Source organism: Patagioenas fasciata, chromosome 4 (assembly GCF_037038585.1).
Source record: "Patagioenas fasciata isolate bPatFas1 chromosome 4, bPatFas1.hap1, whole genome shotgun sequence".
Classification (NCBI taxonomy): Eukaryota; Metazoa; Chordata; class Aves; order Columbiformes; family Columbidae; genus Patagioenas; species Patagioenas fasciata.
In genome coordinates this window covers 61,393,692-61,419,745 of record NC_092523.1, presented here as the reverse complement: position 1 = coordinate 61,419,745, position 26,054 = coordinate 61,393,692, and the positions used below count along the sequence as shown (strand labels likewise).

The following is a 26,054-nucleotide window of genomic DNA, read 5'->3' as shown; positions in this document are numbered from 1 at the left end:
TATATCTCAAGGAAATGCACATAGATACTACAATTAACATCCTTCAGGGGATGCCTGTAATAAACAGAGGAAAGAAAATTTCTACCAACAGTCCAAGGAAAAAGAGATGATAGGGAAGTTGTATCAGGTGAACCATAAAGAAAGATACCTATGACATGTCTACAAATACAGGTTTCGTGAGGGGAAAAAAAAGAGATAAAAACACCACAAAAACACACAACCACAAACACCACCAATATTAGTATATCAATATGCTGTCGAGAAAAACATCAAGTATTACTCATTTAATTTGCAGTTAAAAGAACACAATTATTTAAGAGTCACTGAATTAAGATACACACGAGTGCTGCTGGGAGAAAATGGGGTACACTGATGGAAGGCAGGGACAAGTCATTATTCCCAAGAGTTGAGACACCAGCTGCATATGAAGTGATAAATCTGGTTAGAATTACACCAGTGTGAAAACCCAAAGTGATCTATTTCAGAATAAATTCTGCCCACCCTGGGTTCTTCAGTACTAGGGAAATTTTAGGGTTTGTGTCTTTTGTGCCTTACTGAAAGCCTCATGCTGGACTAGAGCATAACGTACAGCACTTTCAAACTGCACCCTTCTGCTTCCTCCAAGAAGATAAGTGCAAAGGCTTAGACCTTGATTTTGCATGGCCATTATCAGCAGCAGTAACAGCTATTTCCTGAGCATGGGTTTCAATTCTTCTGACATGTTAGAACAGGCCTATTTCATATTGCAGCTTTGCTATTCAGCCTGGAAAACCTCAGCTATTTATAGAGTTTAAGTATGATAGATGCAAGAGTTTCAGGAAAGTGGCTGACCGGATCAACGTACAGCTCACAGGCATCGTATTTCCACTGCAGAAGCGAATGCATGGTTACACATGCTCTTGTTATGCTTAAACTCCTTTAATTTTTGAAACTATATCCGAGAATATGAGCGTCTGTGTATCTTTCTTGCATAGTGCTGTGTTTAGTTATAAAAATGTAATTCTTAAAAAAATACAGCATCTCCTTACTGAGCAAACTGCTTCCAACAGCACAGAGAAGTCTGTTTTTATGAGGTACTGCAGTACACTAGTGACAGCAAAGCAGAGCTTTTGCTGTTGCTTTAGATTCTCAATTATCTTCTTTATCTTCTGTCTAAAACTATTCTGCTCATGGCACTGCCTATTAGTGGTATTTATTCTCTGAACCTGAAGGTGACTTCAGTTCTCTGATGAGGGAAATGAGGAAAGAAGAGAAATAAAAAAATTAAGTCTTATGAAAACTTGCTATATGTTATTATGTTCCAAAATATATTCATATCAAAATAGATTTTGATACTGCTATTTCAAGGCTGTAATTTATTTTGGTATTGTTGGTATTTTAGAATACCACAAAAAGGTTTAAATCTCCTGGAAATACAGCTAAATACCATTTCCCCCTTCACATTTCCCAACATTGTTATATCAAGGATCTAATAAAGTAGTAAGCTTGCTGTAATTTCTGTCAGATGTTTCCCACTACCCTGAAAACAGAGTGGTTACAGGTTTAAGTGCCAGCTGAAAAATCAAAAGAATGGCAAATGGTATACAGAATTCTCTTTTCCTTTTAACTGTGAGTTTCTTTATACTGTAAGCTCATAGCAAACACCTAGAACCTGTAACAATCTATTTCAGATTTTATAAATAAAATACATTCTGCTGGTTTCCTGACTTTTTGAAAGAAAATAAACGTACAAAATATATCAGTAATACCACAAGAAAATGAAAAGAAACAGAAGTGCCAAGCCTCTCTCAAAGTTTTCAGTGTGCCATATCTGTTTTTATTATAGCAGCATACATTGCTTGCTTTGACATAAGCCTTTCTACACTGCTATACCAGTTGTCAAGTGAAGCATTATGTGGTTTTGATCCTCAGTATGCAGAATTACTTTACAAGACTGCAGAGACAACCTTTTCCTCTGATATGTAAAGAAAATTCAGCTGTTGCTTAGCCTTACTCCAAATCCATGTCTTCATATACATCTTTATAGCATACTAGCAGGCTAGGCACGGAGAGAAGCTTCCCCTGCAAAATACAGGATAGCAATCAAGCAACAGAGAGGCCAGCAACTACAGCATACAACAAGCTTCAGAAGGTCCTCTACACAACCTGAAATCTTTTAGGGTGCTTCTTCACTGCACTACAGCAGCTTTGAGCAGCTGCAAGGAAGCTGCTCTGGATTCTGGGTAGAAGTCCAGCTATAGGAACCCCGAGCTCAGTAAGGAGTGATCCACCTTGCTGCTAGGGCATGTCACACAGCCTGGACAAGACTTCAGGATTTCACAACTGTATTGCTATTCCCACCCAAGCTAGCTGGTGTTAACATCATTCCAAGTACATCTACACAATAGTACCAGTTCAAAGGCTGCAATAGGGATGTCCTTTTCACATAAACTTCTCCAGAGCCAGCTCCCTAATTAACTGTAAGCTAACCAACTATGTGGTCATAGCCCTGTTGCCCATGAGACATTCCCACTGAATAAAATTATTCATTTCTTTCTTGAAAATAAAATGTTACATAGGAAAGGCAATCAAGATGAAGATGCCACAAGATGCAGAAGAGACCTATATTAAAAACCAGTCATCAAATGCTTTGGGTTGGAATGGACCCTTCGAGATTGTCTAGTTCCAAGCCCCCTACCGTAGGCAGGGATACCTTCCACTAGACCAGCTTCCTCAAAGCCCCTTCCAGTCTGGCCTTGAACACTTCCAGGGAAGGGGCATCTGCACTTCTCTGAGCAACCAGTTCCAGTGCCTCACCACCCTCATGGGGAAGAACTCCTTCCTTATATATCTAATCTAAACCTAACTTTTTTCAGTTTAAAGATAATACCTCCTCATCCTATTCACTACAAGTCCTTGTAAAAAGTCCCTGCACCTGGACTGGCACTGTTTAACATTTTTGTCGACAACATGGACAGTGGGACTGAGCACACCCTGCTGTGTGGTGCAGTCAATATGTTAGAGGGAAGGTATGCCATCCAGGGCGATGTTGACACTGGAGAGGCGGACTCATGTGAAGCCACAATTTAACATAAGAACAATAGCAACTCACAAAGAAGAGACTGACAGTAGTTAAGTCTTGCAAGCAAAGCTACTGCTCAACAGTCTAACTAAACATCCTTTAAGATTAATTTATCTGAAATGTCTTCCTGTGTATATGCCAAGGATGAAGCCTCCAGAAACAGGTGAGGAAATGACATAGTTTCGATCAATTTCACAAAAATTCCTAAAAAAACCACCAGCACCCAAGGGAGCACAGCAGAAAGGTAGAGCACTGCAGGACTCTTCATGTGCAGTGCTCAAAAAGCGCCACACATGGCCTTCAGAAAAACTAGGTTGGGTAAAATTGAACTGTATGATTGTAATTTCTTTTTTCCCCAGTTGGGATGCTAAACTTTAGTCTGATTCAAAATTGGTTCTTACTGCATCGGCACCTGTCATGTTGAAAATTACTAATGAGTCTCTATCTATAAACAGAGGGTCCTCTCCAGAAAATAGAAAGTAAAGCACTAGTCCCTTCAATATGCCAGAGGTCATCTTTTAGCAAAACAAAAACCACGCTCTTTGATATGTCTAAATGGAAACCAGACTAAAATGTACTTCAAAGCCAAGGCAAATAAGGGCAAGACACGCTTTTAATCAAAGGAGAAAACAGATTTCTGCAATCCAGAACAATCACTTTTAGCCCTGTAATGTTTAAATTTCCTAGTCAGGAAATGCATGATAAGTGCTGTAGTTAAAAGAAGCAGACATTCTAATATAGGTAAGAGCTGTGTAAAAAGGTGACAATACAGGATTAATACCTATATTAGAGATCCAAGTAAGAGGCAATGCTTTACTCCTCAGGAGATTTCAAAACAGTCATTCTGACAAATAAATAGAGATTACTTTAACAACACAGGATCTGCATTAGATAGCAAAGTATAACTCCTTTATAAAGATTTCTTAAAAGATATCTTTGTATCTTCTCATGTAAATGACAGAGCCCAGAAATAGTAAAAGCTCACAGATCAAGGGTTGTGTCAGAGGACAAGTTTCAAGTAAACCATCTCATTTTGTATTAGTTTACTTGCATATCCTGAAGAAATAACCTTTACTCCTAAACTTCCCAAAAATGTACACCTTGACTATGAGTGACTATGAGAACTCTGTTGGTACAGACAAACAGCTTTAAAAATGCACAGGGTTACAAATACCATACTGACTGTAGAAGCTGTGACACTCACAGACATCATTTTCAAGTAACATTTTTAAAACAGCATATACATTGGTATTTACAGTTTTGTCAAAATCAACACTGAGCTCATCTCCTCAAAGATATTGGCCCGTAATTATTACTCTAAATCGTTAGCTCACAGATTTACAAAAGGTCTGCAGCTTGTACTTTAAGACAGATCTAGAAGGAGGAGACATTAATGATTTCTACAGAGCAGCAGAGCCCAGCGTACTATCCACTAAACCAGTAACCTGGATCCTTACACCATAAACAGACTGTCATTTCCAACAGGAGTTTCTTCAAAGGTGAAAAACTGCTATTTACACATGATACATATTTGAAACTGACTTGGTTTTGATACATTGACATATGTAAAGACAGACTTCTTCCACAGAGATAATTTGAAATTATTTCAGTTCCTTTGTACAAATAAATATTAGCTGAGGATTAAAAACAATAATAATAATGTCTTTCATTTGTTTCTGTACAGACAACTCCTGGTGGATTCAAGATTTAAGTCAAGAATGACCAGGGTATTGTGGCTCTTCATCTCAATGGGAGCATGTTCAGATCCCATTTCAATTTTTAAAGCAGTTCATTTACAATCCAACAACAAACAATCCTCAGCTTCTTAGGTGTGAAGAATTCTGGTCTTCAAAGCATAATTGGACAAAATTCTTCTTACCTCATCATAATGAAATTCTGTCCTCATTCAGTCCCTCAGAAACCAGAGAGGATTTCAGATTAAAGTGTCAGCTTTGACTTGTTTTGAACATTTGAACTATATTCCTTCCACAAGGCAGGCATTTTTTTAATTTAGTACAATTTATTTCATTTTAATTTCACATTCCACATAACAGGAAAGAAAAAAAAACACAACTAAAAATATGGTTAATCACAATAATACAAGTGTCCGTAACTGTACTAGAAACTATTATCAACAGGAAGTGGGGCTAAAGCAATGATGAAAAGCATTCTTAAGCACTTTGTTTGTTTTCAGCAAAGCCCAGCACCTCAGGTCGGTCAGCTTATCACAAACACAGTAGCCAGGCTGCATCCCAGTGTTGTGTAGAATTTTGTGTTACTGCATTTAGAATTCCAGTTCTTTCCAGGCCTGTAGGGGAACCTCATTTTCAAGTCAAATCTCACCGCAGGACATGTTTCAAAACTTTCAAAAATAACTAAATCTTTAAATAACGTGCTCAAAAGAGGATTACTTCAGCCTTCTATTAATTAGATGTTTTTATTTTTATGGAACTTCTGTTTCCACAAGTGATAAAAAAAATCCATTGGGAAATGTTTCATAACATGAAAGTATTACTGCAATTATTACTATAGGCATATTTAGAGATGTATTTAAGAACTGCCAATTAAAAGACAAATGTTCAGTTAACGCAATGCAGCATCATTAGAGCTAAAAAAGTCAAGAGCTATCATGCTTTGAATTATTTAAAAATGTTTCACTTAATGTATCATTGGCCTAATGAAACAGAATTGTTTCATGCCTATTTAGTCACTGTCATTCTGCAAAACAGGAAGCATGGACTACACAGCTACTGAAATCTGTAAATAATTTGCTTGCTTTTTGTCTATATGATCTACACTCCATGTATCTATACTCTTTTGGAATCAGTAGGTGACTTGACTTCAAAGAGAAAGCCACACACGAAAAGAGATGTGAGGAATTCCCCAGACAATTCCTCATGAAGCCTTTTACAGTCTGGGCTAAAGGTTAGAAAAGACCAACTGCAAAAAGTGACAGTAAAAAGTTGAGCGTAAATGCATAAAAAGACTGAGATGTCCATGAGTGGGTTTTAAACAGAGTCTTCTAAGCCTCCACACACCTTCTACCTAGCTTTGGAGGTATTTAAGCTTTCAACTGTAAGAGGTCCCTATGTGCCTGCAGGTTGACTTCTGGGCATGTCCCAATTGCCTCAGCCTTGACAACACCAAGCAGCTCTGAGCTCATCTCTGGCCCTGTCAGGACCTGCAAACCACACACCTCTCCTGACAGGCGTGGGCTGGCTGGCAGTGGTGGGGCACAGCTGTTCAGCCATGCTCTGCAAAAGCATCACTGCTGATTTCCTTCACCACAGACCTGGCGGGAAGGCTGAAGGAGAAAGGGTGCCAGTGCCCCTTTGAATTCAACAGAGCACTGGACCAGAAAGAGGTCAGCTCCAGGGCAGATCCCCAGGTTTCTCATCCTGCCCATCTCTAACAGAGCAGCTACAAACGACAAAAAAGTTGCCAAGTATCGTAGAAGGGAGCGCATACAAGCAGACACAAGTCTTCCTCTTGAGGCTGTTCCATCTGGGTTTAAAAAAGGAAGACTTACTAGCAGCAGGTGTGGAAGAGAAAAAAGGTAGTTTGAAAGGCAATCTCTGTATTTTACAATGTATTATTTTATATTCATTTGTCCCTGAATTCAGGTCACTGTCTGCAGTCACTCCAAAAGTCAAGTACACCCCACCAGGAAAAGGGCACTAATTGCCAGTCATCCTCAGTTTAGTTTGTCTTTGATCCAAATTCTTTTATTTGCAAATAAAAGAGTTTCAACTCAGATAAAAGTGTCCATTTCAATTGTATTCCTGGCCAACAACACTGCCACAAATACATATTTAGTAAACATTCCACTTTAAGTTTGCATTTTGCAAGCACTTCCACTAGTAAGCCTTCCCTGTGAGAACATATAGGAAAAAAAATAAATAAAACACTGCATACAAATATACACAGAAAACAAAAAATTAGCACTAACCAGATATTATCCCATGCCAAGAGCATTCACAAAGCTTTAATTGCACATTTGCTCAACTCTATCCAGTCCCAACTCGTTCTTTGCCCACAAAGCAAGGCAATCCAGCCTGCTGTTGTTACCCTTATCTGAGGCACACTAAACACAGCACAAAGTATTTAATAACAATGAGAGAGTCTAAGTTCCCTAAAACTTCTTGAGTCTGCATAGATGGCAGCAATTTTAAAGTCTAATTTCAACATAATTATCAAGAATTATTTAGACATCCTGACAAATTTCTAGATCAAGCAACAGATACCTTACTAGCAGCATATAGTACAGAATATGACAAGAGTCCATGGCAAACCAATCACTAACAAGCTCTAAGAGGCCTCTAAATCCTGTTACATGACAAATCCCTAACACACAGATCAATGAATCATTTTGTTTGGAAAAGACCTCGAGCTTATCCAGTCTCCTCCCCACTCCACCCAATCAAGGTCAGCTACAGCAGGTTTCCCAGGACTGCATCCATTTGGGTGTTGACAATCTCCAAAGATGGAAACTTCACAACCTCCCTAGGCTATCTGTGCCAGTGCTTGATCACCCTCACAGTAAAAAAAAAAGTGGGGGGGGGGGGGGGGTGCATTCAGATTTAATTTCACATATTTTAACTTTGGTCCATAGTCTCTTTTTCTTTTGCTGGGTGCAACTGAGAAGAGTCTGGTTCCCTCACCTTCAATCTCTGCCAACAGGCGTTTAGAGACACTGTGATAACATCCTCCATGAGCCTTCTCTTCTCCAGGCTGAGCAGTCCAAGTTCTCTCAGCCTCTCCTCATATAAAGGATGCTCCAGTCCCTTGATTATAGATGTTACTCTTGGCATCCCAACTGATTCAGTCTAATAAATCCAAGACAAAAGACCTTTCTCATACCTGTCTAGAAGAAATCCAAGGATTTTAAGGAGCACTGGACAGAAAAAAAAAATTCAAGCACTGAAACACAAAACCAGGAGTACTAAGAACAGCTCTTAAGCACACTTACTGGTATACACAATCTGTTTTTTAAGTAGAAATAAACTTTAACATTTTAATGCTACCAGACACTGCAGTTTGATAGGAAAAAAAAAACCTTCTACAAGGAGACAGTGTGGTTTTAAAGGATTTATGAAAATTTAGTTTATTCTTAGTAATGAAGCTGTGGAGTAGACAAACGTTTATTGCTGAAAATATTCTGCAAACAGTGTATGCCTTCTAAGTCTACCTGACAATGGCATGGTTAAGGAATTTTAAAAAATAAATAAATAATAATAATAAATAATAATAATAATCAATTGCATCCTGAATAGTTAAAATGTCAGCTTCCTGGGAAGTAGGGAAAGGCTGGAAAAAGACGAAAGTGCCAGGACTGCCATCCAAATCTCTGTTGTAGGTGAGGAAGTCTTACAGAGCTTTCTATAAGAACAAAGGAATAACTCATCCCCATTTGGCTTGTTGCTCTCTGTGCATAAATGTCTGCAACAGAAATTATACTCAATAAGGATGTGAAGAGCCCTCTTCATTCAGACCAGTTTCCTGGATCCACAGAGGAACCAGTCATGCACTTATTACGTATGAGATAAGCACACAGCCACCAGGTCATACGAGAGCTGTACCTGTGGTCTCGTTGGCAACGCAGTGCAAGCATAGGCTCAGTGCCAGCCTCATCTAGGAAGATGCTGCTCATACAAATTCCTTTCATAGCCAAGAATTGCTGGGGAAGCCGCTGTTCTCTCCTTCCCAGCTCAGCCCCTGGACTCACACATACCTCTCCCGTTTGCTCTGTTCCACCACTCTGGCACCCTGAAGACCAAAGCTATAATAGGTAACATGCACATGTATGCAAATATACACCGCACCCCCCCCATTAAAAAAAAAAAAAAAAAGTCTCACAGCATGAGATCTAAGAGCTCTTAATGGGAAACATGCTAGGGAATCTGAAGAGAGTCACTTGACAGAATGAGGTTCAAAAACTGACCTGGAAAGAGTTCATCAGCTGGCAAGACAAACAGGGGAAAGTACGCACAGCAGGAGGTGTATTTTGGGGGAAAAGCAGGAAGAGAAAAAAAGGTGCCAAAAATAACTTCTCTCTGACTTAATGATCTTCAATTCTACATTCCTAGGAACTAGTTTAAAAATACCTTGGAAACACAAGCTTTCAGTTCCATCAGAATAATTTAAAGTTTTACCTGACATTCACCAGAACACCTAATAGTTCAGAAGCCTGTCATTATACTTATAAAAATATTAATGGACAAATGAAGGTAGCCTATTGAGTAGTTTGCTTTTTAATATCTCTGTGCGAAAAAAATCAATAAGATAACCCAGTTTTGCCAGAATTGCATCAAATTTCTACCTACATCTATAGATTAAGTAACTCTGGAACCCTTTTCCTAAGTAACTTGCAACAAGACTTAGAAGTTGTTATAAAGGTTTCTGATTGCCTTGAGTATTTTACCTCAGAAACTAGAATTCATTCAGGCAAAGCAGCATGAGTATACGTATTGGTAAGGAGTGAGGTAGATTAACTCATATTAAGAATGAGCTGTTGTAATTAATCTGCTTCCAGTACCCAACCTCACTGGGGAACTGAACTAGCTCTCAACATCACAGAACACATTACCCTTTTCAGCATACACACAACCTTAGCCCTTTGAAATTTCAGACAGAAGAAATTTTGCAAACTTAAGTCAACACTTATGAATTCTATGAGAAAAATACAAAAGTATCATTTTCAATATCCAGAAGAAACTGATTTTACTAAGCAGTCTATCAAAATTTTATTTACTTAATATTTGAAAAAGAAAGGTCCTTCCTTGTCTTATTTCCCCTTTTTTCCCTGGCCTTGTAAATGCAGCAGCTTGCTAACTCCCAACAAGATTTCAGAATTTGTACATTTCTGACAGAATTTAATCCTATTATCTGCTGCATCGCTCAAGAACTAAGATGATAAACTCCTGTTTCTCACAACGGTTAAACTAAAAAAGAAATTAAAAAAACCCACACACACAACACCTTTAAATCGTTTAAACAGTTTTTCAAAATTCAGGTATCTACAAAAACTCCTCTCTAAACAGATCAGCCACAGGTATTCAAAACTTATCTCTTGATAAGCATTTATATGAAACCATGTGTAAGTCACTGGGGTAAAAACTTTATTCTATTAGATGTAAAAGTTTCCCTTAGTCACAGCCTTGATATATACACATCTGTATTTACAAGGCTGCCACGCACTTTCTAGGAAGTTCAAATACTTCTTTCTTTTTTTCTAAAAAGCAAAAGCTTCCAGAAACAGAGGATTCTTAAATTTAATAGAGCAGAATGCAAGAAAACTCTCTGAAACCCACTTTGCTCCTGAATTTACTAATACTGATACCCCACAACATCCTCATACTACTTATCACTCACATGAGTACATCAGTGATTTCTCTATTCCATCATATTGGAATATGCTCCATCAGTAATCATCTGCTTCTTCATGCTGGTTCATTGTGTGCTCTGACCCACTTCAGAGCAAATAAACATCCCTGCATTTAATGAGCTCACTATGGTGACTAACGGCTACATGGCATGGTGTAATGTAGAATCTCCATCTCTATAATTGAATTTATACAAGTCATAGCTGTTTAATGAATATCATTAAGTAGCAATGGATTCCAACAACTTGAAAATATTTCTGTGACTACTTCTGTCAAGAATTCCTTCTTACTGACACAGAAACTGAGTAGATACCTCACACAGTTCACAAAAATGAGTAACGCTATACTAGATACAATGGGTTGTCAGCAATGAAACAAATTGTCATATATATGAATTACATCCATAGAATAGATATCTATATAACTTTCTATATATGGATATATAGATATTCTACAAAGGAATATATTTCAACTATAAAATGTTATGTTAGAGACAATTTCTCAGATTCTCTCAATATGTGAGTAGCAGGAAGAACACTCACTGAACAGCTTCTAAATTGTCATTACTGGGAATTTTTGAGTCCTTGCATATTCAGTGATACAATTAGTACAGATTAATATTTAAGGTTCATGAGAGCATGCCGCTTCTCTAGCTACAATGCAAATGAAGACAATCCCTACGCTAAAGGGATTGAAGGATAGATTTCTGAAATTACAGTAGTGCCTACAGCTACAGATTTGAAAATGTGGCCTAATTATCTAGGACTAAAACTGAGCACATATCTGGGGACAAAACAAAACAAATCAAACCCCACAAAACAAAAACACTAACCGCAACACCAACCACACCACACACAAACAAACAAAAAACCCCATCAAAACAAAACTGAAGAAGTATATGTTTTTTTGAAAGGACTCTGGTTTTAAGCTTTTTGGTGGTTTCCCCCCCTCGCCTAATTTTCTGGGTTTTTCTGAATTTTTTTTCTGTGTATACAGAAAACAATCTTAAAAGAAGATATAATGTAAGTTTAAAATTGTATGCTAGCAAACCATGATGTCATAACACTATTGTGCATAAAGTGCAGTATATTCAACTTCACTCAACTCCAGGTGATCCCACTTATCAATTTGTTCAATATGTGCTACCCTGCCCCATCACCAAACACTGACAAAAGAGAGATGACAGTATGACATGAAAGGTGATGACCATTTACTACCTTAGAACATTTCTGGAAGATGGTTGTACTTGTTGCCCTACTTGCACTGAAAGAGATTGAAAGTCAGCTCAAGTTCACCTGCATGAGGTGGGGGGGAAAAAGGAAACTACTCAAGTTTGTTTCAAACCACAAGTCCTAAGGCAATACCATTCAAAATGTACCATCAGTCTACTAGACAGGGCTTGAAATTGCTACCTCTTTTGGAGGGTCCTTTCTGTCAATAAAAAAGTTCCTCCTAACAATACTGAGTTGCTAAGAATAAAAAGTGTTTACAGCATCATGCTGGAGTGCAAAAGTCCCAAAACCACAGAAGCCAGACAAGTAGTTCCCAAGGAAAAAAAGGAAAAAATTATTTATGATCACAATACCTTTTCTACTTCCTAAATTTATTCTAAATTAACTTATCTTTAAACTATTTTGTTGTTGAAGAAGAAACAACGTCTTATATCCATCAGTGAAACTAGGAAAAATCCTGACTAGCTAGTTTGGTGGAACATGACATTTGTGTGGGACCAGAACAAATTCACATGAAATTCAGCAAGCTGTTTCAACAGAAAACAATGAAATGTAAAAATAAACAAACAGCAACAAAAAAGATAGACACACCAACCCACCATTTATTTTTATATTTCTGTTAATATTTTTCCTAACATGGTCAACACTTTTTTCAAAGGATAAACACCCTTCAGCATAAAGCAACACTTTCAGATTTACTCAGAAGTGTGATGATGAGTACTGTTTAAAAAATTTGGTTAACAAAACCAAATATCCATTATTCACCAACTCTTGACATGATGAAACAGAAGGATAGCTGAGTTCGATGGAAACATTCTACTAGAATCAAGACTTTGACTCCAAGTTTGTGGAGTGGATAAGAAGAGGATTTCTGCTGATCACTCTCTTAGGAAAAATTGCTGCTGGTAAAACTCCAGATTATGTTTCAGGATTGAAAAAAATCATTTAGTCATGGTCTTTGAGCAGCACTGGTGTTCAACTTAAGTTCAGTATGCAGAGTTGACTCTGCTTCAAGACCTTTTCCAAATGATGCCATCACAGTATTCCTTTGGTAAAAATAAGACACTCGAGGATGAATACTTCTGCATTTACTGATAGACAGCTCTTGTATCAACTCACCATTTGGGAAAAAGAAAAAATAGCCCTGAAAATTTTAATATTGTATTTTTTCAACTCTCAGTGAAACTTTCTATGTGTACTATTGAATGAGATTTTTTGAAAGGACATAACTGTGAGATTTACATTATTCTATACCTTCAGTAGTACCTAGATTTTATGCAACAACAGGACAGTCCATTGAGTTTCACTGCCCTAACATACCTCTCCAGAAACAGAAAGCTTTTGGAGATGCTAGACATGTGCTCTCCGTGCCTGAATATGCCTACAACATGTGCAGAGGCATTCCTTTCTAGATTACTATACTACACCCACAATTCTAGGATCTCTTGCCCTGTCTTACTGTCTTCATACATCTAATCAACTAGACAAATCTGAAAACACTGAAATGTGTCAAAAGGAATTCTACTGGACATCAAGGGAAGAGTAACCTTCCCTTTTAGAATATCTTTTAAAATGTATTTCTCCACATTAACATCATCTGAGCTCTGTGGCTACCAACTGTTTCTCTTGCTCTGTTCCGTTATTTTTCTGATTATTGTGTTTCCATGTGTTGCTTTATCTGTTCAGCATCAAGTAAATGCAGATACCTTTAGAGATGCAAGATAGTAAAAACTTCACAATAACATGGATTCATATGCATAATATAATTTATTTCCCACCAGTATTACATAATACTTCACCTAACTTCACAAAGTAGCTACACTAGAACCAATGTGAAGTCCAAGACCTACACCATATTTAGTTAGATCAAGGACATTTTAAAGAAGCAATCAAAAACAGTAACTCCAAAATAAACATCTATTAAAGAGCTAACCCTGTCCACTTGAAAGTCATGGGAAAGATTCTTTGCTTTGCTGTTTGTTAAACTGTTTTCTGTTTAGGCCCAGGATCTGTTTTTTCTCCCTTGGCTCTGCTCCTCCTCTCCATTCAGTACTCTGCACAGACTGGAATGTGCTACTGCCTAGCGCTTCATAAAACAGCATGTGCAACAGAATGACTTGAAAAGGCAAACAACAATAAAAAGCTTGAAAAGTAGAATTTCCCAACAGTTACAATGTTCAAAAACCAGCCATATTTCCAAAGAGCCATCAGGAATACAGACAAAGCAAAACCAAACCAAAACCAAACCACCTTAGTCCTTAGTCTACAGGAAGTTCTAATTCCAAAATAAGGAATGTTACAAGATCAGGTACACTCCCAAAAATGCTGAGAGTATTGCAGTGGAAGGTGTAATTCAGAAGAGTTTTATTGTTTGCTTCAACCTCAGAGAAAAAGACAAACAAACAAAACACAACACCTTATAATAAAATAAAAAGGTGGCAACATTTTAGATGTTTATAAAGATTACACTTTCCAGTGTGTTACAGATATAGAATGCAGCAAGTTAACTAGCACAGCAGAATACCAGCCTCCAGCAAGTGTTTTTAGTAACATTATTTCAAAATGTAGTTATTAGAATTCCAAACACTGAAGAGAAGCATTTAGATATACTGTCCCTAAGTAAAAGTCATATATTAGGCAAGACTCAAAAAGCTATATTCTGTTTCAGTTACTGGTGAGTTCTATTTCTTAATGTTATTTATTGACCAACTAAGACGAACTACAAAGTACAGTTATGTGATAACTGATGGGGTTTTTTTTACATAGTTAAAAGCACATGTACCTTAGATGAGATAAGAAATGTCTATTAGTATACATATTCAAAATAATGTTTGAATCTCTCCGCTACTTAACTAATAAAATATAGTTTATATAATGCATATGAACAAAGTTATAGCTATAAGCCATTCCTTCAGGGACAGAGACCAGTTCTACGGGTTATTAACTGTTAGACATGTCTTGCAAATTTTAAATGCCAAAGACCAGTCTAATCAAGTTAAAAGTCTCTACAGAGCACTAGGATTCCTTTACCTAAGTCAGGCACACACCACAGCAGTGTGGTTGCTTGCAACAAACCTCTCATTCCCATGCCTTGGTTCCCCTCACAAAGAGGTCTTGGGAGTCCCTGGTTATCTAAAGCTAATGCCAAGCCTTTAATTTTACATGAGCCAAGCCTTCAAAAGGCGAGATCAGCCAAGCAATGCCTTTGACCTTCCCGAGGCCATAGAGCAGTTCTCTGGCTCAACTGGCATGGCAAAGGCAAGCTTGTTTCACAGATGCCTGTCATAGCACGACTTCCTTCCAGTCTCACCAATCACCAGGTGAACAGCACAGGCAGCATCTTGACTGGCTGCCCTTGCAAGAGGTATTTGAACTGTCTGGTTGGGCCCAACAGCACATGCATCCTTACCAGCTGAACTGTTCCTGCCTCACTTCTCAGCAAAAGGTGTCTGGGTGTCTGCTGTGTGCGTGTACATTCGTACACATACAAGTAGCAGAGTGGTGGTGACTGGGGTGGCTGAAGCTGGGAAGTGTTGGCATGGGTCTATTTATGTTCCAGTAAGAAGGATAACTTATGATAAATTGAAGTATTCCATGGACCACCACTGAAGGTGGATTCCTCCCATGCAAATACATTGAGCTTAAATATTTAGTATTATTTTAGGATCACGATACTAAGAATCAGATTTACATAGTTGCCTACACTGCCAAATATCCCTGACTTACAGCATTGGCCAGGAACATCAGTCAAAATGAAAGGTTTACACCGTTATTTGTTACCTGAACAGCAGCAGAAGTCAATGTATGAGATCACTCACAGAGTGCAACGACCCAATCAATAATGCTGCAGGACAAACCACAGAACATAAATTCCTACCAGAAACAACTCAATGCAAAGCACAAAATACTCACAGAGTGAGTGAACAGAGCAACGTCCAGCATGAGCCCAAACAAGTCCAAAAATGGCTCTACATTGTTTTTACATTTCTGCCCGCTGACATTATTTATTACTAAAAGCAACTTCTCCTCAACTACAGCTCACTTAATTTGCAGTCACAACCTGTAACACCTTCCTCCCTCTTGTACACCACACCAGGTCCATTCTGGGAGTTGTTCGCTGCTGTAGCATAGCAATTACCAGCCATGTCTAAATACAACAGACACACTCACAAACTACTCAGCAAATTTTCAGTAATGCTGTAAGCATCCAGTTCTTGAAAGGCATATGGGTATAGCTACCCAGACATAGTTAAGGGAATCTAGAAATCATTTTGTCAGACATAATTGCATCTGCCCCAAAGAGCACTTTAGGGTATCAGCTTTTAATCGGCATAGTTACAGCAATGCAAAAGCCAAGTAAAACCCAGTTCAAAGGACAGGGTCAGGAAACAGTCTACCATGATGGAACAAGCAGGGTGTGTCACCAATGCCATCATGTTTGCTGTGTTGGGGGGTTTCTAAGTTCTCCAAATAGGGGAGATTAATTTTTATATAATACCCTGCTTACCAATGTCTCTTTTCCTCTCTCACATACACACATGCTTTTGCGATAAATGTTTTAAAGTGTTTCTATCATAGCAGATCTAACAGATACTGAATAGCACTGAGTAAAAGTTTCTCAGTGTACAGATATGCAACATGAAATGCAAATGAGCAGGTCACATGCATGCAAAAATCATAAATTGCACAAGTTTTGATCATTTCAGAATGCATGCAGCATACAGCATCAGATATTTCCAAAGATACATTATTTGCAACTGTGTTATTTTACCATATACAGGAGTTAGGAATAATCAACTAAACCTACCTACTGTTACCCCAATTTCTGTTGTGGAATTATTGTATTTAGTGCTTCAACAGCAAATAATTATTTCACTCTTTCAAAAGCTTCAAATTCAAAGCTTTTGCACTGAAAGAACAATGACAGAGTTGACAATTTTCCTTCCTAAATGACACAGTTTGGATTACAAATGTTGTACGCTTTAATCTTTTACTACCAATACATGATCATTCAATTAGCTTGTTTGACTTACTGAGCAGTCTTAAACATGCTGTATACCTCTGAATGGAGAGGGTAGCTTGACTCAACAGAACAGCTCCTGAAAAAAGTTCTCTTATACTATGTAGCAGAGGTGCCAAAGTCATTTTCACCAGGGGCCACATCAGCCTCACAGTTGCCTTCAAAGGGCCAAATGTCATTTTAAGACTCTGTACATGTGACTTCTCCTACAGTTATACAGTCCTATAATGACTTCGGCACCTCTGCTATATACTATACTAATACATAATCCTCATATACCAATTACTTATACAAAGTATAAAAGAGAAAAATCACTGAACACATTGATTCTTCCCTATGAAATAATAATCATTACTTTTATTTAAAAACTTGTTCTAAAGGTACAGCACTTTAATCTGAATAAAATATCTTTTAAAAACTTCACCTCTTAAATGCCTTACCTCAAATGAGTAATATTTCATAAACAGCATCCACAAAGCTACTAGGCAGATTTTCAGCTTGGTAGAGCAGCATACCATTAGAGAACTCAATAGACCTTTAGCCATTTCAACCAATTCTGAATCTAAAGCCAGCATATCAAAGACAGGCACAGGCACAATTCCTACTTGAAGGAACCAGGGTTCTATTTTTTTTAAAACAGGTAACATATTGCATTGTATACTATGACACATGTATATATATATATTATATATACACATATATATAACTTTTCACACACACAAGCCATTGCAATTACAAGGAGAAGTCAAAAATAGTATCTTACCGAGACTGAACTCGAGTTTCGGCTCATTTGCAGTTCTCTGAATACCTTTTAAGGTTAAGAAAAAAAAAAAAAATAGAAATAATCTGATTTCAGCGACCAGCTTTTCAATACATAGTAAGAGTTTCACGTGCCTCATTCATACCTCTACCTACCTGTTATTACCATCAGAATAATATTTTATGTTACAAACTCATAGTGAAATAGACCTTTGCATGAAATATGTGCCTGAAGAAAGATTACTTTTGAAGAAAACTTCTGTCTTTTTAATACAAACTTTCTGTTGCTGGGAAGGGAAACTAAATTAAAAAAAAAAACCAAACACACACAAATCACACCACCACACCAACAGACACACCACAAAGCCACACACAGATTTCATGGGTGGGAACCTTTAAGATTTTTCCATTGTAACAACTAACTATGTATCTGTTGGAAAAACAATAAATCTAACAGCTCACTTGTAAGTAAGTATGTCATTGCATTAAAAATTGCAACAAAAAACATGGTGTGTGAAAGTATGTAAATCAGGTTAATCAGTAAATATATCACCATGTTATTGACCTACATATAAACTCTAAAGCAACAAAATCAACTTTTTTTTTTAAATAGCACATTAATTCATTTTCTCACATACCAAGGACAAAAGGAGCATTTTAAAGCCCTCTATTGTGGAATTATGTTCCAGTGCATTTTTTACTGCAAATGACAATATTTTCTTACTGTGCAATAACAACGGAGTGAACCATAAAGCTGCAACAGGAGAAACAGAAAAGATAGTTACATAACACTGAGTTGTTCACCCTCTGCAGGAAGTAATTTGATCACAATGACAGTATCACGGAACCTTGTAGAAATTTAACTGTCTCTTGTTGACATTTATGTGTTCGCTCCAGTATTATTAAGTATTTGCCAGTAATGAAGAAATTAGTCAGATGGGAATGACCAAGCTGACATATGAACTGGAATGCAAGATCTCTGTTTGTTTGTTTGTTTTGGTTAAAAAAAAAAACCACACCCAAAAAAAAACAAACATAAAACCCCCACACAAACAAACAAAAAAACCCCCACACAACCTACACACAAACACAACTACATAGCTTTTTCTTGCTCCATGAAAACTTGATGTTGCTGAATAGGTCTAGTTTCACGTTGTTCTCATTACCACTGCTAATCATTCAAGTCTATGCAAGAAAAGTTACAGCTGCAATGCTTAAAAAGGCCTTGGTCAGAAAAAAAAAAAAACAAACCACACTTTTTTTTTAAAAAACGGAATTATAACAGACTTCTAAGTGGAATTCTACCACTAGCAGAGTCAGCGCACTGGTCTAGAACAACTTTATAAACATGTTGGATACAGACTTGGCCAAGTAACTGAACAAATGAAATTCAGTGCATAGCAAAGCAGTGTAGCCCAGGCTTGAGTACACCAAGCGTGACTCAACATATGACTACGTGCTTTCAAACCCACAGAGTGCTTTTATATCACAAAGAACAATTATGTGATACTAATTTAAGTACTGCTAAAGCCTTGTATATTTACCAAAGTTATCAGGTTGTATTTTAAACAGTATCCCATATGTTCATATAGAGAAACAAAAGAGGAAAATAATATTTTTAACCAAACAATTAGTCTTATAAAGAAAACAAATCGGAGAAGAAAAGTTGGAAACACAGTAATCCCACATTTCTTCCCCTGAAGGTTATCTGCATCCATCAAAATACGCCAGGTAATGATATTTAAAGATTATCTGCATCAATTTGCTTCCTCTGCAACTGCACTTTGTCAAGCAACAAGTTAAAACAGCATTATGTACCCCGTTTGTGACACTACCTGTACTGTTACAGATAGTAGCCAATTTTTATTGCAGCACTCAGTAAAACAAGTATATACACTTACTTGTAAACTGTGGCTCTCCTAGACTGTCTACTTGGGATGAAGGGAGAAACTGTTGTGCTTCACCTGACGATCTCTCCTCTTTGATTTCCATGATCAGCCTCCGGAGCTGCTGAATTTTGTTCCGCAAACCTTCAGAGTTTGCCTCTCCCAGTGCCACAGCCCAAGATTCACAGTCTGGCCTTGACGCAGCTTCAAGGTAAAGATCTGGTTCTCCACTCTGAAACTCTGCACTCAAAAAACATAAACACGGGGTTTAGGAACTCTGATTCAAAATGAGGATCATGAAAATATTAATGTCATACACACACACACAATTAAAACCGCCACACACACATTTCTTTTCATAGCCACAGAACCACGGGCCCCATCTACCTCTTGAATAAAAGCCCTGTTGTTTCATATTCTGTGCAATGCTAAGTCTAATCACAGAGTGGTTCCAAAAGCAATTAACATACTGCTGAACTAGCTGGTAGAATCAAACCAAAATGGGAAATCCTTTTCCGCACAGATTCTGCAGCCAACAGGCAGCTATCAGAGCTGCTACCTTGAACCAGAAACTGATTTAGCAGGGGTAGCAGACATGGTTCTGACAGATGGTGGGATTCACCAAGATGAATGTGTCCACCATGTCTTATTACAGCTCTGCTTTGTGTTCAGCCTCTCTTTCATCCTTGCCAGGACACTGCTCACCAATACATGCAGATAATTTAGCATGACATTGCTCTTCTGTGAAGATGCAACAGGTTATATGTAGGAGCTTCTGACCTCATTACTATCCCTGTGTTGCCTGCTGTTCTGCCTCAAGTCTAATTGTTCAAAGAAGTTTCCTAAGAACAAAAGTAAAAAGGTAGGGGGGAAAAAAAAAGCTGAAGCTCCCACAGAAATGCAGTTAAGTAGCAAGAGTCAATTGTTTGATTAGAATTAGCACAGGAAGAAAAAAACACCTCTTAGGCATTTACAGTTCTCCAATATAGATGGCTTCATCGAGTCACTAATTCAATGCGACACACACTGAGAAGAACAAACTGGGAAAGAAAGAAAAATCAATGTTTCCTTAAAAGAAGTTACCAACTGATTTAGAAACATTAAACTCTATAAAACACCTGTGCTATGGTATTAATAAAGACTGTATTATTTAGTTGGACATCAAAATCTTTATGACCTAAATAGGGCATGGATCACATTACTGGACGGAAGAGAACACTTAAATGTTTTCATACTTAGTACAAAAATCCAAATAACACAGAAAAGTTTTTTTCAGTGCAAAACAAACTTCAATTCCCTTTTACTAACTTGAGGATCTAACCCTGCACACTTACCCACATATGTTATCGCAAACCAGTTTGCAGTTCATAAACTGAGCATCTGGCACTTACAATTAACTCTGCCTTTACTGTCATAGGGGGAACAAAAGATAACAACTTGAAGTCTGGAAGCCTCTTAAAATTGTACTGGCACAAATCCCAGTAAAGGTGGGACAAGTTTTTTGTCTGGGGGTGGATCTAAGAAAATTTAAATGTGTGGCTGCAGCTGCTGCTAAGAATGCTGGATAAGGTTTCACAGACCAGTTGGACTATAGAATTCATGAGGAAAGACTAGGAAGAAGAGTGGAAAGCCAGGGAACATCTTTCTGGCTTCACAGGCAACTTAAAAAGTGCTAATAATGTTTTGAACACTTGCCTCCAGCTCTGGCTCAGGCAGAAAACCAGGTATTCAGTTCCTGAGACAAGAACATTCAAAATTTGAGGGATCTGCAGATGTTCATCAGATCCTTGTTTACACAAAAAATACATGTTTTTCTTGAGTGACTAAACCTGAAAAGGCTGAGCTTTGCTGTTTATCAAAGATGCATTTGGAAACACGGACATTTCAGCTGTAAGCTCTTCTGTGGTCTGCTGCTGCAGCTCAGCCAGGAAGGCAGTAACCTTCAAGCAGACCGGTAATTAGAAGAGCTGATAACTTTTCTGTTGCTCCAGTTAGATCTACAATGCCACAATTGTCTACTCCCTTCTGCCACTGACTCCAGTGATTCAGAAGTTTGTTCTTATTTCATAGTATTTTGAACCACCAGTGAAAAAAAAAAAAGAAAGGAGGCATGCAGACAACCAACATCAATGCCAAATTAACCACCAGTCATTAAAATTACAGAAAAAAAAAAAAAAAAAACCCACACACAATGAAAAACAACAAACAGGCAGGCAAAAAAACTATTTGTATGACTCAGCCTTTAAAAGCAGAGCAAATTTTAATAGAAGCAGTACAGCCAATACACCTCAGCCAAGGAAAGTGTCAGACAAACAAACCAATGCTTAACCAAAATACAAATATATCAAGGTGTTCTTTTCTTTTTTGCTCTTTATTTTTAAATGTAAATAGAAACAGTGATCATGCCTTGAAATATCCTACCAGTAGCCAGATAAAAAAACATCTGCTTTGGGAGGAAATCAATGTTTTGCAATTGAAATCATGCTATTTGTATTTACCTCTTAGCTGTGGAAATCAGACTGCCAAGCACAAAAGGCATAGTGAATCACCCTTAATATGCATGGAATCAGAAAGGGAGAGAGAAATGCAGTAGGAGTGGGCATAATTCACTGTATTATGATCTAACAGGTGCCATTTTTGAGATGTGGATATTCATTCTAAACTATCACTTCAAAACACTACAGTCTGCTATATTTAGATCTTTGGAGTACTCTGACAACCAAGTTAAATTCTGGAAAGCATATGAAATTATCTGGAAAATATTAATCACTGCAAATGCAGAAAGTTTTATTTTGCACATTGAACAGTTGGTAAGTTATATATTTCATATACTCTTTCAGTGGATGCTATGTTTATTTACAACAAGTTCACATACTAGAAAAAACAATGTCCAAAATGCATATGGGCAAAAACGTCTGTTGCAATAAAGGAGCACAAAGGTTTATTTGTATAAATAAATTTCATAATCTCTTTCCCTTTCTCTCCAGATTATCACATTGGCTCGGATAAATACTGTAAACACTAACAAGCTCAGAAACTTAATTTCAAGTTTCAGTAGGGAAACAAAACTTAGTTGAAATGAGTCTTTCTGAAAATAAAACTGAGAGACCCACAAATGTAATGAAGACCTCAGGTGAGTGGCAGATATCAGCAGAATTATATTTGTATTGAAACATGCTAAACACAGGAGTATTCATGGGTGGACAAAAGCACTTTATACTTTAAGGAGTTCCTATAGAAAACACAAATACGCAAGCATTCTTTGTTATGCTCTTTCATTGCTAACATGAGTTACGATGAGATAGCTTTGGAAAAAAAAAACAACACTGACCTTTTGAGTATATTTACTATTGACTTCAACAAGTTCAGTTCTTTATCTGGTATGCATCTCTAGTTTTACTGTTATAATTTTTGAAGAAGACAACATGTAAGATTTAAGAACATACAACACTAAGAAAATTTTCTGCCTCCTTGGGAATCTGCAATAGCAGCATGGGAAGTTTCACCTTAATGCTGCACATCCCCAGTGGGGTTTCAGGTTCAGTGGCATAAAGCCAAGGAAGACATTCACACAGTGAAACACAATGATTTTCTTTGCAAAACATTCAACTTACTAGCACTAAATTCAAAGCAAAATAGTACATCATTCTATCTCTTTCTTCTTGAACTGAAAAAGGTCTTCATAGTTATATTTATTTATTTTTTGCTTGCATAAACTCAAAAAAACAGAAACAAAAGGAAAGATTTTGAAATCAGACTCTGGGATATTGATGTAAGCCACACTAACCTGATACTGTTCATCCTGACAGTGTATTTGTATGTATCTAATCAAAAACAGTATGTAAGTCAACACTTTAACAAAGTTTAGTGCTCAGCTTGTTCCAAGATATCTCATTTGTTTCCTGGAACCTAGCACAGTGTCTAAAAGCAAGACTTAAACTACTGTACTACTTACATTTCTACAAGAGCAAATCTAAAAATGTGTGAAGCTAGACATACTCTTCATATCAGCCATTAAACACTAGTATGCAATTACAATCAATAACCAGTATCTAAACATTTCTTCTCATATCTTCACACTGTTAGTTCAGTTTTGAATTACCCAGTTGAAAATAAATCAATGGTTACAGCTAACAGCCTCAGTAGGGGTGAAAAGAAAAAATAAGAAGGCCAAGTATTACTAATTCTAATGCATGGAGTTGTTGCTAAATGTTAGCACTGGCACTCCGTGGGAATGGATTCTGTGGCAGAGCATGGGTGCAAAACAACTTTTATTAAACCGGTGAGAAACAGGGTTTTAGCACTCCAAAAGTGACTTCAATACAGGTTCGGATATCAGTTGAGGAAAATTAAGGGGCAGCAACTAATACAACAGGTGGTCCACAGAGTGCATGCACATGGCTTCACCAAAACAATGCCAGAGCCGTCCCGGAGTCCAGGAGGAGTGCACACTTGTCTGAACACGGTGTGGGATTATTTTAAAGAAATACACGTACTCATAGTGAATACAGAAGGTGCACACGCACAATCCTGCGAGGGTTAATACACGTGCAAATGTGCACGGAATATTACACATGCTTATGTGGAAGCACAGGAGGAAAATACACTCGTGATTGTGCGAGGAAATAACTTATACACGTGCTCATATTGAGCACGGAAAGTTACGTGTGCAAATGTGCACGGAAAGTTACGCATGCAAATGTGGAAGCACGGGAGGAAAATACACCCGCGATTATGTGAGAATTAATATTACACATGCTCGTATTGAGCATGGAAAGTTACACATGCATAAGTATAAATATTTTCGCAAACCTGTGAGAAGTTTTACCCACACCCATGGCGGCAAGGCAAGCGGAGTCTGAATCCGAGGGCGGGCTCTCAGCAGCAGCATCTTGCTCGTGCTCCGAGAGACCCGCGACAATGGTCGGAGTCTCGACGAGAGTCCCGTTTTTTATTGGCTGATCAGATCTGACTGTAGGCATTCCAGAAGCTTCTCTGCACCCCCACACTGGCTGTGGGGTGCCCCTGAAACCTCCAAACAACCCCCACACTGGCCGCGGATGCCCAGCGGCTCACTGGCGCCTCGGCACTCCCTTCTTCTAATGACCCTGGCCAGGGTGCTCTGGGCCAAACAAAAGAAGCTCTTAGCCTCAAACAGCAGAGAGAGAGGGAGATGGGCCTACTCCTTCCATACTGAAGAAGGGAGGGAGAGAGGGGGGGGTTTGCATCCTGCCACACCCTATTAAAGACTCAAATGGAGGCAAGAGCCCAAGAAGCAGACAGCAGAAAGCAAACATGGCTCTTTGTAGAGCCTTTTCTGTTCAGAACTCTGCTCACCAACAACTCTTTTACTGAAGCATGATTGCAACAAGACTTTCTCCCACAGAAGGTAGTGTACAAAGTCATGGTCCCATAGGACTTCTGCAGCTCAAATAAAGGATTAAATCCCCCTGTTCAAACAGGACTGCTGTCAATAAGGACAAAGCACAAAGAGAAACTGAGACATCCCCAGCGGCACTGGAAAACCTTTTCTACTCTAACCCAACTGTCTGAAGTCAGAAGTGTATTTTGGTGTTAGCTCCATCATCCTCAGATAACATTTTTTGGCCCCATTATTTTGTAACAATACTTCAATCTCTCATGGTTTTAACTTACACAATAGCAAGGGCCTCTTTTTTTCTGCAAGTACTTTGATATTTCAGTTGTTTTAAAAACGAAAACAAGTTTCTTGTTAAAAATGTCTTAATGATATCCTTCTTAAAGTGTACTTGGTTGTAACTTAAATCATAATCTCTCTGGAGTTCTGTGGAACCAGAAATAACAAGTTGAGACACCAAAAAAAAAAGTGTAGGCAGTTATTGGAGCTGACCCTTGTCTTTTAAAAGACTGCAGTTCAATTGAAAGGCTTTTAAAATATAAAAGAAACACATTTCCAAGCATAGGGGGAATACACTTTGATTTAAAAGCTTTTTCATTTGTTATTAATTTTAGCTTTTTCTTAAGGCAGCTTTATTGTTTTGATTTATTACACATGTAAAAGTGACAGGAAAACTGATACTCTATGGCTTGTTTTACTTTCATTAATGACAGCTATAAGCACAGATCACATTGAACAGGGTAAAAAATAAATTATTGTCAGGATTTAAATAAAAATATGTACAAAGCACATTGTCAATGTCCAGAATGACAATCTCTCCTTTTCTAGAGAATCACTTCTTCCCTCCTATGCCAATATGCAAAGTAAGAGTTCAAAAAGGTTAAAGGTTGCTTCTCTCTTTTCACACACACTAGCAAAAAGTAATTCTTAGTTGCTACCTCAGCAGTGGAAAATGGTTGAGAATAACAATGAGACACTGTCACTCTAAAATGTAAAGCACCATCACAGCTAACTACCATATGCTGTAACAAAAGTAGAATGGAAGCTTTGATACATAAATTATATCCGCAGGATATTTCTAATACAGACATCAGAGGCTTTTAATTCACAAAGCTGGCTGAATTCTATATGCTGATGCATTTCATGTTCAAATTAGTAGTGATGAAATCACCCTATGGTTACTCATGATGCTACGTTAATCTTCCTTTGGAAGTCACATTTTCAATCAAAGATAAAGAATTTAATTAAAATTTTTATCTCCCGTGTTCTTTTTTTTTTTCTCTTGCAATGCTGGCACAAACTTGCATAAGTTGCCATTATAATCTCCATTTAAGTCC

General features: G+C 37.7%; 1 protein-coding gene across 13 annotated transcripts in view; it reads right to left on the bottom strand.

The window, feature by feature from the left end:
- INPP4B (inositol polyphosphate-4-phosphatase type II B) overlaps nucleotides 1–26,054 on the bottom strand; it is a 428,243-nt gene that overhangs the window by 288,480 nt on the left and 113,709 nt on the right. For 10 of the 13 annotated variants that reach the window (XR_011738872.1, XR_011738873.1, XM_065836253.2 and 7 more), the window contains 2 exons: nucleotides 19,356–19,580; nucleotides 17,459–17,503 (listed from right to left, as the gene is read on the bottom strand). Coding sequence is in view for 11 of the 13 variants with exons in the window: in XM_065836253.2 (XP_065692325.2) it covers nucleotides 17,459–17,503; nucleotides 19,356–19,580 (270 nt within the window). In the remaining 2 variants the exon portion in view is untranslated. Of the gene's footprint in view, nucleotides 1–17,458; nucleotides 17,504–19,355; nucleotides 19,586–26,054 lie in introns of those variants that run through there. The other 3 variants (XM_071808036.1, XM_071808037.1, XM_071808039.1) reach the window with 2 other exon arrangements.